The following is a 15,101-nucleotide window of genomic DNA, read 5'->3' on the forward strand; positions in this document are numbered from 1 at the left end:
TGAGGACATTAGGCTTTTAAGTAATGAGAACATCAGACCCTAAGGCTATTAAGTTATAATGACACAAGGCTATTGAGTCATTAGGACATGAGGTCATGAGGCTATTTAGTAATGAGGATGTGATTGTGAGGTCTTGAGGACACAAGGTCATGAGGAAAATAGGCTTTTAAGTCTTGTTAAGTAATGAAAACACAAGTCATGAGGTTATTGAGTCATAGGGACATGAAGTCATGAGGCTATTTAGGCATGAGGTTATGACTTTATGGGGCACTTAAGTCTTAAGGACATGAGGTCATGAAGACATGAGGACATTAGGCTGTTAAGTAATGAGAACACAAGTTCATTAGGATATTAAGTCATGAGGACATGAAGTCATGAGGACATAATGTCATTAAGTCTGGGGTCATGAAATCATAAAGACGAAAGCCATGAGGTCATGAGGATATTAGGCTTTTAGGTCATGAGAACATCAGACCTTGAGGCTATAAAGTCATGATGACAAAAGGCTATTGAGTCATGAGGATGTGACTGTGAGGCTATTTAGTAATGAGGATGTGATTGAGAGGTCTTGAGGACATGAGGTCATGAGGAAAATAGGCTTTTAAGTCTTGAGAACATCAGACCCGAAGGCTATTAAGTCATAATGAGGCTGTTGCATCATTAGGGTATGAGATCATGAGGCTATTTAGTCATGAGGATGTGACTGTGAGGCCATGAGGCTATTAAGTCATGAGGACACATGGTCATGAAGTCCTGAAGTTATGACTTCATGAGGCACTTACCATATTTCCACACTACAAGGCGCTTTGGAGTATAGGGCGCACCTTCAATGAATGGCCGATTTGAAAACTGTTTTCATATATAGGGCGCACCGCATTATAAGGCGCATAGCGTAGAAGCCACAGTAGTGGCCGGGGTTGCGTTATGCATCCACTAGATGGAGCTGCGCTAAAGGGAATGTCAACAAAACAGTCAGATAAGTCAGTCAAACTCAGGCTACATCCACACGGAGCCGCACATTTTCCTATCCGACAATTTTCTGTGCCGTGCGCTGTAAAGACGAAGCGATTTCTGCCGTCCACAAAAGCCGTTTCCAGAGATCAGTTCAAATGCCAGACGTTTGGGGGGCACTGTATTGCTCTAACAATAAACAAGAGAAGAAGCCCGGGCCAGCCTGTGAGCTAACGTTAGCACTTAGCAGAATTCCTCTTTACAGGTTCTTACTGCTTAACGCTGTTACTCCGACGACGCCCCCTAACTATGGTAGTGGTATATAAAAGGCACATTGGATTATAAGGCGCACTGACGGCTTTTGAGAAAATTGAAGGCTTTTAGGTGCGCCTTATGGTGCGGAAAATACGGTAAGGACATGAGACGGTGAGGTCATGAGGACAGTGGGCTGTTAAGTAATGAGAACACAAGGTCATGAGATTATAAGGTCACGAGGACATGAAGTCATGAGGACATAAGGTCATTAAGTCTGGAGGTCGTGAAATCATGAGGACGAAAGTCATTAGGTCATGATGACAGAGAGGTTATGACTTCATGGGGCACCTAAGTCTTAAGGACATGAGGTCGTGAGGTCATGAGGCCATTAGGCCATAAAGTCATGAGGTCAGGCCTTTTCTCTAGCTGCAGAGTTCGGCTCAGAGTCAGACTTACTTCATCTTTGGCTTGGAACAGATACTCGTTTCCATCAGTGAGTCTGAAACAACAAGAAGCAGAAATTTAGGACACTGTGATACACACATCTGTGTGTGTGTGTGTGTGTGCGCGTGTGTGTGTGTGTGTGTGTGTGTGTGTGAGTGTGTTTAGACTCACTTGAGTTTGAAGACGTGTTTTTTCTTCTTGTACTCTGAGGCCACATCACAGGTGGCCTCCTTCAGGCTCACGGGGAGCTCGTTGTGGTACGGCACGCCCTGAGCCGCCGCCTTGCTGTCTTTGTAGAAACACATCTCCCCGCCGTTGATGACGCAGTACACGTTGTGCCACGACCTGCCAATCAGAGAGCAGCACACTCAGAGGGCGAGGACAACACAGAGTGAGAAGTCGTCTGCAGCAGAGGATCTGTGTTACCTGTTGGACGCCTTCTTGTTATGCCCCTCCCACTCGTGTTTGCGGTGCAGCAGCCCCTCCAGCTGGGAGCCTGAGTCCTGGTTCTTGGAGGGCAGCGTGGACGACTGGCTGTTTTTGCTCTTCCTGCCGGAGGTCGGCGACGCGCCAGGACTTGGCTCCTTTGAGCTGCGTTCAGCAACGCCATTCACCAGCTCTCCGCCGTCCACGCCGTCCTGAGAGAGGAAACGCAGAGAGGTTAAAACACATCGCATGATCAGGTCTGTGTTAATCAAACGCTCAGAAAATCAAACGCCACAGGTAATGGCGTGATGTCAGAGAGAGGTCTAAATGAGGTCACTGACCCGAGGAGAGTCCTGGTCTGAGGGCAGTCCGTTCTGAGTGATGGGTCCGCTGTAGAGACACAAACACACACAGGTGTTACCACATGAACACCTGAGCCAGCTGCAGTTCCTCCGACAGCCACCAGGGGCTGCTGAGACTAACTGTGACCTCTGACCTCTGCTGCTGAGGCTCCTCCTGCTGAACCACAAGCGGCTCTGGGGTCGGAGGCTTCCTCAGCCGCTCCTCCTCCTCCTGCTGCCTCCTCACCTCCAGCAGCTCCAGCTGAACAGAGAGAAAGACAGAGCCTTCATCATCATCTTCATCATCAGGCTCAGACCATTCACAGGTTTGTATTTCTGCCCCTCCTGGCTCACCGTAGTCAGCCTCTCCAGGGCGGAGAAGCGCTCCTCCCAGGTGGCAGCAGACTTCTCGAAGGCTTCGTGGCGTTTGATGAGCTTCTCCACCTCGTCCACGCTCTGACCCATCTCTCTGCTCGACAGGTACGGCTCCTGGCCCAGCAGCCACGCCTCCGCCACGCCAGCGTCCCTGGAGAACTGGTGCACCTCCAGGACTGAGGGGGGCGGAGTCAAAGCAGAGTCCGTCAGCTTTACTCAGGAGTTTATTATTCTGGTTATTTGTTATATTTTTCCTTCTTTCTGGAGAATTTAATTTTGAAGGTCTGCAGGAAGTGGTTAGCATTAGTCACAGTAGAGTGTTTATGTTTTTGTCCCTCCTGTGACTCCGTTACAAAGACACCTGAGAGTTGTCACCTAAGCCTATTCCTGATTGGTCAGCGAGTGTGAGTGTGTGTGAGACTTAAACATGTCACAGTGCAGCCTCTGCTAAAAAAGAAAAAACTGGATCCACTGGTGTTTTCTAACTTTAGGCCAATCTCTAAGCTCCCGTGTGTTTCCAAGGTTTTAGAGAAAGCTGTTCTTGGCCAAATATAAGATTTTTCAGATCAAGCCAATATTGGTGAGCCATTCCAGTCAGGTTTCAAGCCTCTTCATAGCACTGAAACTGCTCTTTTATAAGTTTTTAACGATCTTCTTTTAAATCTTGATTCTGGTAATTGTGCCTTTTTAATGCTCCTGGACCTACGGTGAACCACTCCATCCTCTTATCACGCCTTGAGCACACTGTAGGCATTAAAGGCCCCGCTCTGGAGTGGTTTAAATCCTTGCTGACAGATCCTTCAGTGTACAATGGGGGCAGTACTCCTCCTCAGTGGCCCCTCTAACCTGTGGAGTCCCTCAGGGGTCAGTTTTAGGCCCTCTGCTGTTCTCCCTTTACATGCTTCCCCTGGGGTCAATATTCAGGAAGCACGACACCCCCTTCCATTGCTTTGCTGATGATGTGCAGGTGTACCTGCCTCTAAGAGCCCCCCTCCAAGGAATCCCTTCAGGCTGTGTTCAGTTGCATGAGGAATATTAAAACATGGATGGACCTCATTTTTTAAAAATTGAATGAAAACAAAACAGAGATTGTCCTCTTTGGCAACCCCGACACCGTCCAGGTCCTTGCCAGCTCCCTTGGCCCCTTAGCACCCTATGTAGGTTCCCAGGCCAGAAACCCAGGTGTTATTGTTGATGGGGCTCTTAAGCTGCGTTTCCACCAAGCAGTCCGGGTCGGTTCAGTACGGTTTGGGACGGTTTGGTACAGTTAAGCCTGATCCCGTTTGCGTTTCCGCAGCAAACTGTGCCCTCTCGTGGTGGGGGGTGTGTATGCCGGATGCCAAAAGCTGCAGCTGTTTAACAAAAGCGCGACGCCGCCGCAGCTTACCGTGCTAATAAATCCAACAAAGAAGAAAAACGCAACACAGTAAACAAAGAGCATAGATGGAAGACATGCAGCATTTCGTCCTCTCTGTGATTGTCATGTAGCTCTTTGATACAAAGTGCAATCAAGCTTTGTTTCAGAGAAGTCTGTGAGCCGCCAGGAGAAATGCAGCAGCTGTCCTACAGTAAGTGATGATTCTTTCGACCAATCAACCGTCTGCAGTGTGTTGCTCCACCTCCCGAGAGCGGATCGGTTCAGTCTGGCACCCATACGAAAGGGTCCCAAATAAGTAGGTCGGCTCATCTCGGTTCTTAGGGATCTGTCCCGGGATGAGTCGGTGGAAACGCCGCAAAAAGCGCGCCGTACCGAGACGAACTAAACCGGTCTGCTTGGTGGAAACGCGGCTTTTGGCTGGACAGGCAAGTCAGCTCTGTTGTGAAGGCTAGCTTTCTTCAGCTTCGGCCTCTAGCAAAGATCAAACCTTATCTTAGGAGGCCAGATCTGGAAAAGGTTATCCATGCTTTTATCTCGTCTCGCCTAGACAATTGTAACTCGCTGTCTGTTGGCATCAGCCAAACAGAAATTAACCGCCTACAGCTTGTACAAAATGCTGCTGCTCGTCTCCTGACCCAAGCCAAGAAACAGGAGCACATATCACCGGTGCTCTCCTCACTTCACTGGCTCCCAGTCAAGTTCAGGATTGATTTTAAGATTATTTTATTTGCTTTTAAGTCTTTGCACGGGCTGGCCCCAGAATATTTATCAGACCTGGTTAAGGTGCACCGACCTGCCAGATCTTTGAGGTCTGAAGACCGGATGGTCTTGGATGTGCCGAGAACCCAGCTTAAAAGCAGAGGGGATCGGGCATTCGCAGTTCCTGCTCCCACACTGTGGACTGCCCTTCCTCAGCCTGTGCGTTCTGCAACCAGCCTCACCTCCTTCAAAGCTCACCTTAAAACCCACCTGTACTCTAGCTTTTGGTTGAGTTAGTCACTTGTTTTTGCTTGTGTACACTTCTCGTTTACTGTTGTTATATTATGTTTCTCTTTTAATGTCATCTTACTTGTAGTTTTTTACTATATCATATTTTTCTCATGTAAAGCACTTTGTCTGGCTTGTCCTATAAAACGTGCTCTATAAATAAAACTGACATTGACATTGACTTACTGAGTCTTAGCCACTCCCATCGATCCTCCCACTTGTCAATCATCTCTTTCCTCTTATCAGTCAGTTGTAGCAACTTCTCCTTGATCTACACACACAAACACACACACACACACACAGACAAAGTTTAAAACACTCTCTATTTCATCCTTTGCATGTGTGTTTGTGTGTGTGTGTGTGTCCTCGTCACCTCCTCTGAAGCGTAGTGTTTCCTGGCAAGCAGAGCTTTCCCAAGCTCGATGCAGGAAGTGAAGCTGTCGTTTCTGGCATCAATCTCCGCCTTGATGCCCTGATGGTTGTTCATCAGCAGCTCTACAGACGACACGTCCCTGAACGCACCACAACACACACTTTAGCATGAGATTCACGCGTCCGCATCCCAGCACATTCAATAACACCAGATAAACACGTCTTCCAAACCCAACACGACAAACAAACTAGCATCGGTTAGGACTGGTTTGGGGTACCTTGGGTTCTCCTGGGCCTCGATGAGCCTGATCACATCTTCCATCCACAGCATCAGGTCCCTGACCATGCTGAAGAACCGGAACTTGTCCCCTGTATCCAGGAGGCGGAGCCGGCGCCCCTCACAGGCCTCCAGCAGGATCCTCCAAGCCTCAAGAACCTCGCTCTCCCTGCGCTGGATGTCGTCGGCTTTGTCCCCGGCGTACGCAGACTGGAGGCGCACGGCGTCCTCCTGCAGCTGCCTCACCTGCAGACCAGAGGTCAAAGGTCACAGAGGGTTAGGACCCAAACCAGCACGGACAAATGTTCTTTGAAACCCTATGTGTGCGGTTGTACGGGGACTGACCTGTGTGCCCAGCGCCTGGATGTCGTGTTCGAAGGTGGTGTGCATCCTCTGCAGCGTCTCCACCGTGTTCTGGTCGCGCCCCACCTCCTCCGGCAGCTTCTTCTGTTTGTCCACGATGCGTCCCAGGATCTCTTTGGCGTCGTGGTAGAACTTGTGGAGCTCAAAGGAGGCTGCGAGGATCTGCGTCCGGGTATCAATGAGCTCCAGCAGGTCGGCCCACGCCTCGTTCAGCCCGTCCTTCCACTCCGCCACTGTTGCTGCGTCGCCGTGACCCGTGTTGATCAGCTCATCTGCCAGACGGTTGACGGCGTCCACGCGCTCCTGACCGATGTTCCCCGTGTCCCGAGCAAACTCTCGGAAACGCTCCTGCAGCATCTGAGAGAACAGGTCAGAGGTCATGGGTCATGTGACAGAGGTCAGAGGTCATGAGCAACAGCAGTGATGTCACGGTACGTACGGTCACATGCTCGTAGTCCTGACCCAGCTCGTGCGACCCAGCTACCACCTCTCTCTCTGCGATCCACTGCTCCAGGTCGTCCACCTCGCGGTTCAGCTGGAAGAGGCGGAGCCTCTCGTCCAGTTTGCCCCGCCTCTCCTCTGACAGGTCCTTCAGGCCGGCGTAGAGTTTGTCCACCTGAGACTGACGCATGCTGATCCGCTCGCTGACACACACACAGAACATCAGCAGTGTTTAACGAAAACCACGGCCTTTACTGTGTGTGTGTGTGTGTGTGTGTGTGTGTGTGTGTGTGTGTGTGTATACCTCTCAGGGTGTCCGTCAGCTACCAGGCCTCTGCTGGTCTTGGACAGCTGGTGGACGGTCTCGGCATAATCCTCCACCGCTTGCTCCACAATCTGATGCTTCTTTTGCATGGTGACAGCACTCTGCTCGTCCTGTCACACACACACACACACACACACACACACACACACACATGAAAACAGGTTGTCTAAAGGCTTTTATTGTGAAAACCCCTCAAACAGGAAGTTATTCTGCAGTTTCACTACCTTAGCCTTCTCCTCTGACATCATGTACAGCTCCTGCTCGCTCATCCAGGCCTCTGCCTCGGCAGCATCAAAGTAGTACTGCTGAGCCTTGTGCGCCTCCTCAAGGCGGCCGTGGCGAAGCTCCGCCTCCTCCCTCAGCTGCCGCCACAGCTCCTGCAGGTCGGCCAATCGCTGCCGGATCACCGTGCTGGATGACTCGTCCTGCAGGAGGCTGGCACTGCGCTCCAGGATGTCGTCAATACGCGGCTGATGACCCTGGATCTCCTTCTGAAGTGTCTGAAGGGGGCGGAGTCAAAGACGTTGTTACACCTTACACCTGTTAGCTCACCTACTCGCCATCATGTCTGTGTGGGCGTCTCCTCTCACCTGGTTCTTCTTGATGAGCAGCTGGACGGTCTGAAGGTTGTTACCGTGGTCCGTGGACATGGCGACAGGAAGCCGCTCCTGACCCCACAGCTGAGGACACACACACACACACACACACACACACACGCACTCAGAAATGATATAAAACAATGTGATCAAAGCGGTGAGTGTTACTCTCAGTCACGTACAATCTCGTCCTCCACGTCTCGGTTAAACTGGTGAACCTCTCGGGACGCCACCAGGAAGTTCCTGCGGCGCCTAAGCGGCTCCAGCAGTTCCTGGAACTTCTTCTCCACCACCTGCCTCCGCCCGTCCACCTCCTCCGCGTCGTTCACCTCCGCACCAAGAGCCTTCACCTGGCTCTGCAGCTCCACCACCTCTCTCTGACGCACGTCCACCTGGTTCTCCAGCATCTGCAGACAGGACGGGAATCGAACAGGTGTGATCAGCGAGTGGACTGCCCACACTCACAGCTTGAGTGGGTGTGAACTCAGGTGTTCTGTACCTGCTGTACACTGTGTCTTACCTGTTGTTTCTTCAGCAGGATGTTCACAGACGTCAGGTCTTTGCCGTAATCGTCGGACTGGATCTGACCCTCCAGACCTCCGAGCCACTTGTCGAGGTCGGCGCAGCTCTGAGTGAACAGCTCCGCCTTGTTGGCGTCAAACAGACACTGAGCTTTGGTTTGTGTGGTCGACTCAAGCTCCGCCCACATGGTGTGCAGCGCTGACAGCTTCTCCTTCACAACGGCCTCCGTCTCAGGCTTCTCTGACACCAGCAGCGTGCCGTCCTGCAGGGACACGGACAAAAACAGTTCAATTCAATCCTGACCCACAGACAGATCTCTGCTGCCCCCTGTCAGGCCAGTACTGTCATTACACTTAAAACCTAGATTGAGTTCAGGTCTCCTATAAACCAGGATATTGTAGGATATTGTTAAGATGTTGTTTGGTTCTGGTTTAGACCCCTTGTTGATCTGGTTTTACTCTATTTTGGACCTACGTCGGATGTAGTGTAGTCCAGGTAAGGATCTGGTTTGTTTTGTTTAGACCTGGTTTAGATGGGGTTTGGATGTAGTCCTGGACCTGGTTCTGGCCTACCTTCTCGATCTTGTCCAGCCACTCCTTGTTGGACTGCAGCTCAGCCATGAAGGCCTGATGCTTCAGCCACTTGCTGTGAAGGTTCCTCGCCTCATCGTACGACAAGTCCTGAGCCGTGAGCATCTTCTCATTGATCCACAGGGACAGCTGCACACACACACACACACACACACACACACACACACACACACACACACACACACACACACACACACACACACACACACACACACACACGAGTCGAGTATTTCAGAAAACTTCAGTCCGCCCAATGTGCAGAGACCAAGAGAAATTGTAAAGGTGTGTATGTCCGATTATGATGTAATCTTTTTGTGTGTGTGTGTGTGTGTGAGTGTGTGTGTGTGTGTAAACAGACCTCTTGACAGTCTTGCAGGAACTTCTGCAGGTCTCTGTTGTCCTTCAGTCTCATCAGCAGCTCCACAGCAGACTCTCTGTTCTTCTTGTGTCTGAAAAAGAGACAAGGAACCAATCACAGCTCAGAGACACGGAACCAATCACAGCTCAGAGACAAGGAACCAATCACAGATCAGAGACACGGAACCAATCACAGCTCAGAGACAAGGAACCAATCACAGATCAGGGACAAGGAACCAATCACAGATCAGAGACAAGGAACCAATCACAGCTCAGAGGCAAAGAACCAATCACAGCTCAGTCCCTCTCAGGTGAGCACTGACCTGTCATCGATGGATGTAACCCTCTCCAGGATCTTTTCGGCGTTGATGTTCCCGTCGCTGGCCAGACGCCTGCCGGCTTCCACTACGCCATTGATCTTGTCCTCGTTGGCGTCCATGGTGGTCATGAAGTCCTCCTGCTTCTTGATGGCTGCCTCAGCGGCCTCCAGGGTAGTCGGCATCTCTGTGTGAGCCAGGACGTACTCCTGAGGGATGAGGACATGAGGACATGAGGTCATAAAGGTAAGGATGGTGCACAACAAGTCACTGATCGCTGAGGGATCAAACATCCAGTCACACCCAGGGACATCGTCACTAAACACCACCTGTCTTATCTCACAGCCCACCTGATCCACCTTACTGTTCTTTCTGAGTTCACCTGTACTGAGACTGCTCTGAGCTACTAAAGGTCCTAGCCTGTAAGGGGGGGGGGCACTGCGTACCTGGTTGTTGAGGAAGGCCTCAGCCTGCTTGGTGTCCCGGAGGAACAGCTGGTAGGCGTGGGACTGGGACAGGAGGTTCTGCCGGTTCTCCCACATCTTGTGCAGCTCGTTCCAGCCGGTGTCGAGCGCCTGGAGCCGCTGGCGCAGGAACATGTACTGAGCGTCCGTCTGGCCCTGAGTCACCATCTCGCCCATGTCCCGCATCTTCTGGTAGTCCTCCTCATAGTTCTGGATCTCGTTCTTTATGCCTTCATGCTGAGCCATGAGCTTCTCGGCCTCAGCCAGCGTGTTGGGCATGTCCTCAGAGGCAATGGCGGTCTGGGTGCGGGACAGCCAGGACTGGAAGTCGTCCAGTTCTCGCAGGAACTGTTGCAGCTTCCTGGCTTCGCCCAGAGAGTCCTCACGGTTCTTCAGTGTGTTCTTCATCTCCTCCCAAACTGCGTTGATCTCAGCCAGCCGGCCCGTGATGGCTTTAGCCTGGTCAGGGTGCTCCTCCGCCAGCCGCTCAGCCTCGCCCTGCAGGTCGCCCAGCTTGTCCTCGATGGCAGCGAGGTCTCGCTCCATACCAGTCAGTTTCCGCTGCAGGGCCATGACCCCAGTGAGGTCGTTCCCCAGCTCTTGGGTGGACTCAATGACTTTGGTTTTCTCTTTGATCCAGGACTTGGTCTCGTTGCAGTCCAAGTGGTAATTCTGCACGCCGAGTGCTGAGTTCAAGGACTCCTTCTTCTGGTCCAGCAGGTCCCTGAACTGGCTCCACCTAGAGGTAAAGACCAGAACCATCAGAGTGGGGACTAGTCTTCAGACAGATGGGGGTTTTGGGGGTCTCTACATACCTGTTGTTGAGCTGGTCGTGCTGATTCTTGATGTCCTTCTCACTCGGGTGACCATTGTGGATCAGCTGACGAGAGATCTGGTTGACAACAGCGACGCGGGACGCCTGGTTGTTCATCTCCGGCTCCAGACTCTCAAACCTGTAAACACACCCCACATGAGCTCAGAACGGACTGACAGACACAGACTCAGACAGGTGGAGGTCTTACCTGTGCTGGACCACCTCCAGGTCCTCTAGCTTCTCGGGGATCTCCATGCTGTTCAGCCACTGCTCCTTCTCATCAATCCAGACCTCACAGGCATTGGCCTCACTGAAGATCTTGTAGAGCGTCAAGGCGTCCTGCAGCGCCTGCTTCCTCAGTTTCGTCAGCTCCGACACCTCTTTGTAACGCTCCTCGATGCCGGCCAGGCGACCACGCACCTCCTCAGACTCCGCCTCTTCTTTTGACAGGGAGGCTGCCTGCTCGTGCAGCGAGTCAATGACTGGCCGGTAGCTCGCCACCTCTGCTGAGGCGTCTTTGTGCTTCCTGACCAGAGCCTGGGTGGAGAACTCATCGTGTCCCGTCTCACCACTGGACACGATCCTCAGGGCATCCAAGGTCCAGGCGTCCACATCGTCTGCGTCAGCCTGGAACTGATGCAGAGCCAGAGCTCCTTCCAGTTTCCTCTTCCTCACCACCGCCAGCTGCTCCAGCGCCGCCCACTGAGCCTTCAGGTCAGCGATCCGGTCCTGGATCTTAGCTGAGGCAAAGTGCCCAGCCTCCACCATGGCCTCGCCCTCCGTAATGGTGTGCTGTAGGTGTCCTGCTCGGCCGCTCATTTCGTCCTCCAAGGCGCGCTGCTGGCTGAGGAGGCGCAGTGCACCTGTCAGGTCTTTGCCGTGCTCCTCAGAGGACAGGATCTGCTCCTTCTCACGGATCCAGCCCTCCTCCTCCGCCATCTCCCAGAAGAACTTCCACAGGCGACGGGACTCCTCCAGGCGGGCCCGGCGCTCAGCAGCCAGCTGGGTCAGCTCCTGGTAGCAGAAGTCCAGGTGGGAGACTCGGTCCTGGATGACCTGAGGGTCACAGGGCTTGTAGCCTGGAAAGAAAAAGGATCTGATCAGAACTGGACTTTTTTAATTCTGAAGACCAGAGACAGGTCAGGCTGCTCACCGTCGTCGTTCACAGAGAACTTCTGGGCGTTGGTGGAGACCGCCTTCACTCGGTCTGCCTGGATGGCGATGTCAGCCTCCACCAGCGCGTGTTTCTGCATCAGATCCTCCACCCCGAGGAGATGCTTTCCGTAGTCCTGAGACAGCAGCAGCATCTGGAACAAAGAAACAGTCAGCATGGAGGATAACTCCTGTTCTGACGTCCACTTCCTGTCAGCTGAGTGTCAGCGTACCTTCATCTCGTCCATCCAGTCCATGATGTGGAGCATCTCCTGGAAGACCCTCTGCAGGCCCAGGTTCATCTCCAGCCTCTGCCGCCGGGCCTTCAGCAGCTCCAGCAGGTACTCCCACAGCCGGATCACGTTGTCCTTCCTGGCTGTGACACGTTTGATGTCGTGGTAGTGCTCCACATCCAGCTCCTTCGCCACCGAGACCACAGCCTGGACACGCTCCTCGTACGCCGCAATGTCCGTCTCTATGGCCTCGTGCTTCTTGGTGGCCGCCTCGACGGCCTGCAGGTCAAATCCAAAGTTGTCCTAAAGGAGAGAAAGAAGGAGGAGCTGCAGTGAGATGACAGACAAGGAGCGATGAAACAATCAGAGAGCAGCTGAGAGGCTCCACCCACCTGCGACACCAGCCTCTGGTTCTCGCTCAGCCACGTCTCTCTCATGGCGGCCTTACGGTCGAAGCGTCGGGCCAGCTGCTCCAGCTTCTCCTGACGAATCAGCTCCGTCCTCAGAGCCAGCTCCCTCTCATGCTCCGCCTTCTCCAGGCGCTCCCAGGCCTGCAGGCAGACGGCACACGGACAGGTGAACAACACACGAGGGACTCACCTGTCACATCACAGCCAGCACACCTGACTGATCCAGGTACCAGGGGTCTGAGCTCACCTTGTTGATGTCTGAGATGAGCTTTCCCTCACGGGGCATGTACACCTTCTGGTTATTGGCCCTCATCTTACTCTGGATGGTGAAGAGCAGAACCTCCAGGTTCCCCTTCTCCGTGAACCTGAGGACAGAGGAGACAAGGAGACAAGGAGATGAGTCAGGAGGAGGTGAGAGCAGAGGAAGGAGGAGGTGTGGGAGGTTAATGGCTCTTACTTTGGCGGCTTCTCCACAGTCCTGTAGGTGTTGAAGGCCTGGAGTTGCTGCTGCACGCCCAGCAGAGAGTTAGCAAACTTCCTGTTGTTGAGGATGATGATGGTCTGTTCGATCCACTCCAGCAGGTCGGACGCCAGAGACTCGTATTTCTCAATCATCTTCTCCGTCTCAATGGCGTTATCCAACACCTGGAGGCCCCAGAGACATGAGTGATGTCATCATGTTTCAGAAAGAGATTTATATGATTTCCACCAGATTAAACCAGATTATATGAAACAATATCAACAGGTTTTGAAGCCCGACTCTCTGACCTTCCCGATGCGTTTGCCCTCCACCTTCAGAGCCTTCATCTTGGAGAAGTAGTGGTAATACGTCACCACGTAGGTGATGACCGACTTCTCGTCAGGATGGTCCACGCTGATATCTGAGACACAAGCAATCAAAGGTGAGAGGACGATTACGATAACTCTGGCTTTAGGTCAGGGTCAAGTGAGCTGAGTGTGTAAAAGTCAGGTTTAGTTGATCCTGAGCTCTGGTTTAAACACCTCCTGGTAATAACAGGTCTCGGGTCAGATTTTAGTGGCTGAATAATCTTGATTTCTGGTTTGGTTAATCTGTAGGTCAGTTTCATTAACCACCAAGTAACGTTTAAACAATCTTAAGATCTGTCTGAGGTAATGTCAGATTAGGGTAAATTGAACTTGATGTCAGGTTAAGCTGATCTTGAGTTGATCTTTTAGCCTCTCACCCTCAGGGTCGAGCAGCTTGGTGAGCCCCAGGTGTTGCTCGGCCAGGTTGAAGGCGTTCTGCAGGTTGTAGTGAGCGTTGGACTTCTTCAGTTTGTCGAAGTCGATCAAATCAGGTCTGAAAATCAAACACACGAGGGCATCATCAGTGACCTCACACAGATTAAAATTTAAATAAATATCAGATTAGACTTTACTTTAAACCAAATCCTCTTCCTGAAGAGATTGGAGATAGGAGAAACTGGGAGTTCTTTTGGATCAGGACCTGTCCTTTAACTCTCACATCCAACAGGTCTCAAGGACGGCATTTTTTCATCTTCGTAATATCAAGAGAATTAGACACATCTTGTCTCGGAGCGATGCTGAGAAACTAGTCCATGCTTTCGTTTCCTCTAGGCTGGACTACTGTAACTCTCTTTTATCCGGCTGTCCTAATAAGTCTATTAGGACTCTTCAGCTGGTTCAGAACGCTGCCGCTCGGGTACTGACTTGGACTGGGAGGAGAGAGCACATCTCTCCAGTGTTAGCGTCTCTACACTGGTTACCTATAAAATCTAGGATAGAGTTTAAAATTCTTCTTCTGACTTACAAAGCACTTAATGGCATCGGGCCATCGTATCTTAAAGACTTAATCGTTCCGTATAATCCGTCTAGGTCTTTGAGTTCTCAAAATGCAGGTCTGCTCGTTGTACCTAGGGTCTCTAAAGTCGCAGTCCGGTTCGGTTTGTCGCACATTTTGCGGCGTTTCCACTGACTTATCCGGGGACCGATCCCCAAAAAAACGGGAGGAGCCATCCTACTTTTTTGGGATCCTTTTGAATGAGTGCCAGACTGAACCAATCTGCTCTTGGAAGGTGGAGCAACACACTGCAGACCGTTGATTCGTCAAAGGAATCGTCACTTCCTGTGCAACAGCAGCTGTATTTCTCCTGGCGGCAAACAGACTTCACTGAAATAAAACTTGATTACACTTTGTATCAAAGAGCTACATGACAATCACAGAGAGGACGAAATGCTGCATGTCTTCATCTGTGCTCTTTGTTTACTGCGTTTTTCTTCTTTGTTGGATTTAATAGCGGGGTAAGCTGCTACGGTGTCACGCTATTGTTTAACAGCTGCAGCTTTCGGCATCCAGCTTACACGCCCCATACCACGAGAGGGCACATGTTGCTGTGGAAACGCATACGGGATCAGGCTTAACTGTACCAAACCGTCCCAAACTGTACTGAACCGACCCGGACCGCTTGGTGGAAACATGGCTTAAAAGTAGTCTGGGAGGTGGAGCCTTTAGTTATCAGGCTCCTCTTCTTTGGAATAACTTACCGGTTGAGGTCTGGGAAGCAGACACAGTCTCAACCTTTAAGAATAGACTTAAAACTTTCCTTTTTGATAAAGCTCACAGTTAGAGCTGGATCAGGTCTGAACCAGCTCTTAGTCATGCTGCTATAGGTTTAGACTGCTGGGGGGAGACTGACACACAGGGCTCCTGTTTCCCTCTTTTTCTGTCA

The 15,101-nt window shown here is 51.6% G+C and overlaps 1 protein-coding gene across 1 annotated transcript in view; it reads right to left on the reverse strand.

Annotated features, from left to right (window-relative positions):
• The window catches only part of LOC141805666 (spectrin beta chain, non-erythrocytic 1-like), a 34,638-nt gene that overhangs the window by 3,048 nt on the left and 16,489 nt on the right, over window positions 1-15,101 (reverse strand). Inside the window, exons 7-35 of the mRNA XM_074690824.1 lie at window positions 13,596-13,711; window positions 13,159-13,271; window positions 12,848-13,035; window positions 12,638-12,755; window positions 12,373-12,531; window positions 11,981-12,283; window positions 11,749-11,902; window positions 10,804-11,674; window positions 10,597-10,734; window positions 9,764-10,520; window positions 9,324-9,526; window positions 9,002-9,092; window positions 8,626-8,772; window positions 8,052-8,315; window positions 7,714-7,938; window positions 7,526-7,615; window positions 7,160-7,435; window positions 6,915-7,045; window positions 6,609-6,813; window positions 6,152-6,526; window positions 5,808-6,052; window positions 5,531-5,669; window positions 5,344-5,428; window positions 2,772-2,968; window positions 2,573-2,679; window positions 2,418-2,466; window positions 2,077-2,288; window positions 1,822-1,995; window positions 1,663-1,705 (exon numbers count right to left, since the gene is read on the reverse strand). Coding sequence (XP_074546925.1) covers window positions 1,663-1,705; window positions 1,822-1,995; window positions 2,077-2,288; window positions 2,418-2,466; window positions 2,573-2,679; window positions 2,772-2,968; window positions 5,344-5,428; window positions 5,531-5,669; window positions 5,808-6,052; window positions 6,152-6,526; window positions 6,609-6,813; window positions 6,915-7,045; window positions 7,160-7,435; window positions 7,526-7,615; window positions 7,714-7,938; window positions 8,052-8,315; window positions 8,626-8,772; window positions 9,002-9,092; window positions 9,324-9,526; window positions 9,764-10,520; window positions 10,597-10,734; window positions 10,804-11,674; window positions 11,749-11,902; window positions 11,981-12,283; window positions 12,373-12,531; window positions 12,638-12,755; window positions 12,848-13,035; window positions 13,159-13,271; window positions 13,596-13,711 — 6,175 coding nt within the window. The remainder of the gene's footprint in view (window positions 1-1,662; window positions 1,706-1,821; window positions 1,996-2,076; window positions 2,289-2,417; window positions 2,467-2,572; window positions 2,680-2,771; window positions 2,969-5,343; window positions 5,429-5,530; window positions 5,670-5,807; window positions 6,053-6,151; window positions 6,527-6,608; window positions 6,814-6,914; window positions 7,046-7,159; window positions 7,436-7,525; window positions 7,616-7,713; window positions 7,939-8,051; window positions 8,316-8,625; window positions 8,773-9,001; window positions 9,093-9,323; window positions 9,527-9,763; window positions 10,521-10,596; window positions 10,735-10,803; window positions 11,675-11,748; window positions 11,903-11,980; window positions 12,284-12,372; window positions 12,532-12,637; window positions 12,756-12,847; window positions 13,036-13,158; window positions 13,272-13,595; window positions 13,712-15,101) is intronic.

The sequence above is a fragment of the Halichoeres trimaculatus genome, unplaced genomic scaffold (genome assembly GCF_033239565.1).
Source record: "Halichoeres trimaculatus isolate MK-OKI-2021-1 unplaced genomic scaffold, fHalTri1.1 fHalTri1_scaffold_2, whole genome shotgun sequence".
Classification (NCBI taxonomy): domain Eukaryota; kingdom Metazoa; phylum Chordata; class Actinopteri; order Labriformes; family Labridae; genus Halichoeres; species Halichoeres trimaculatus.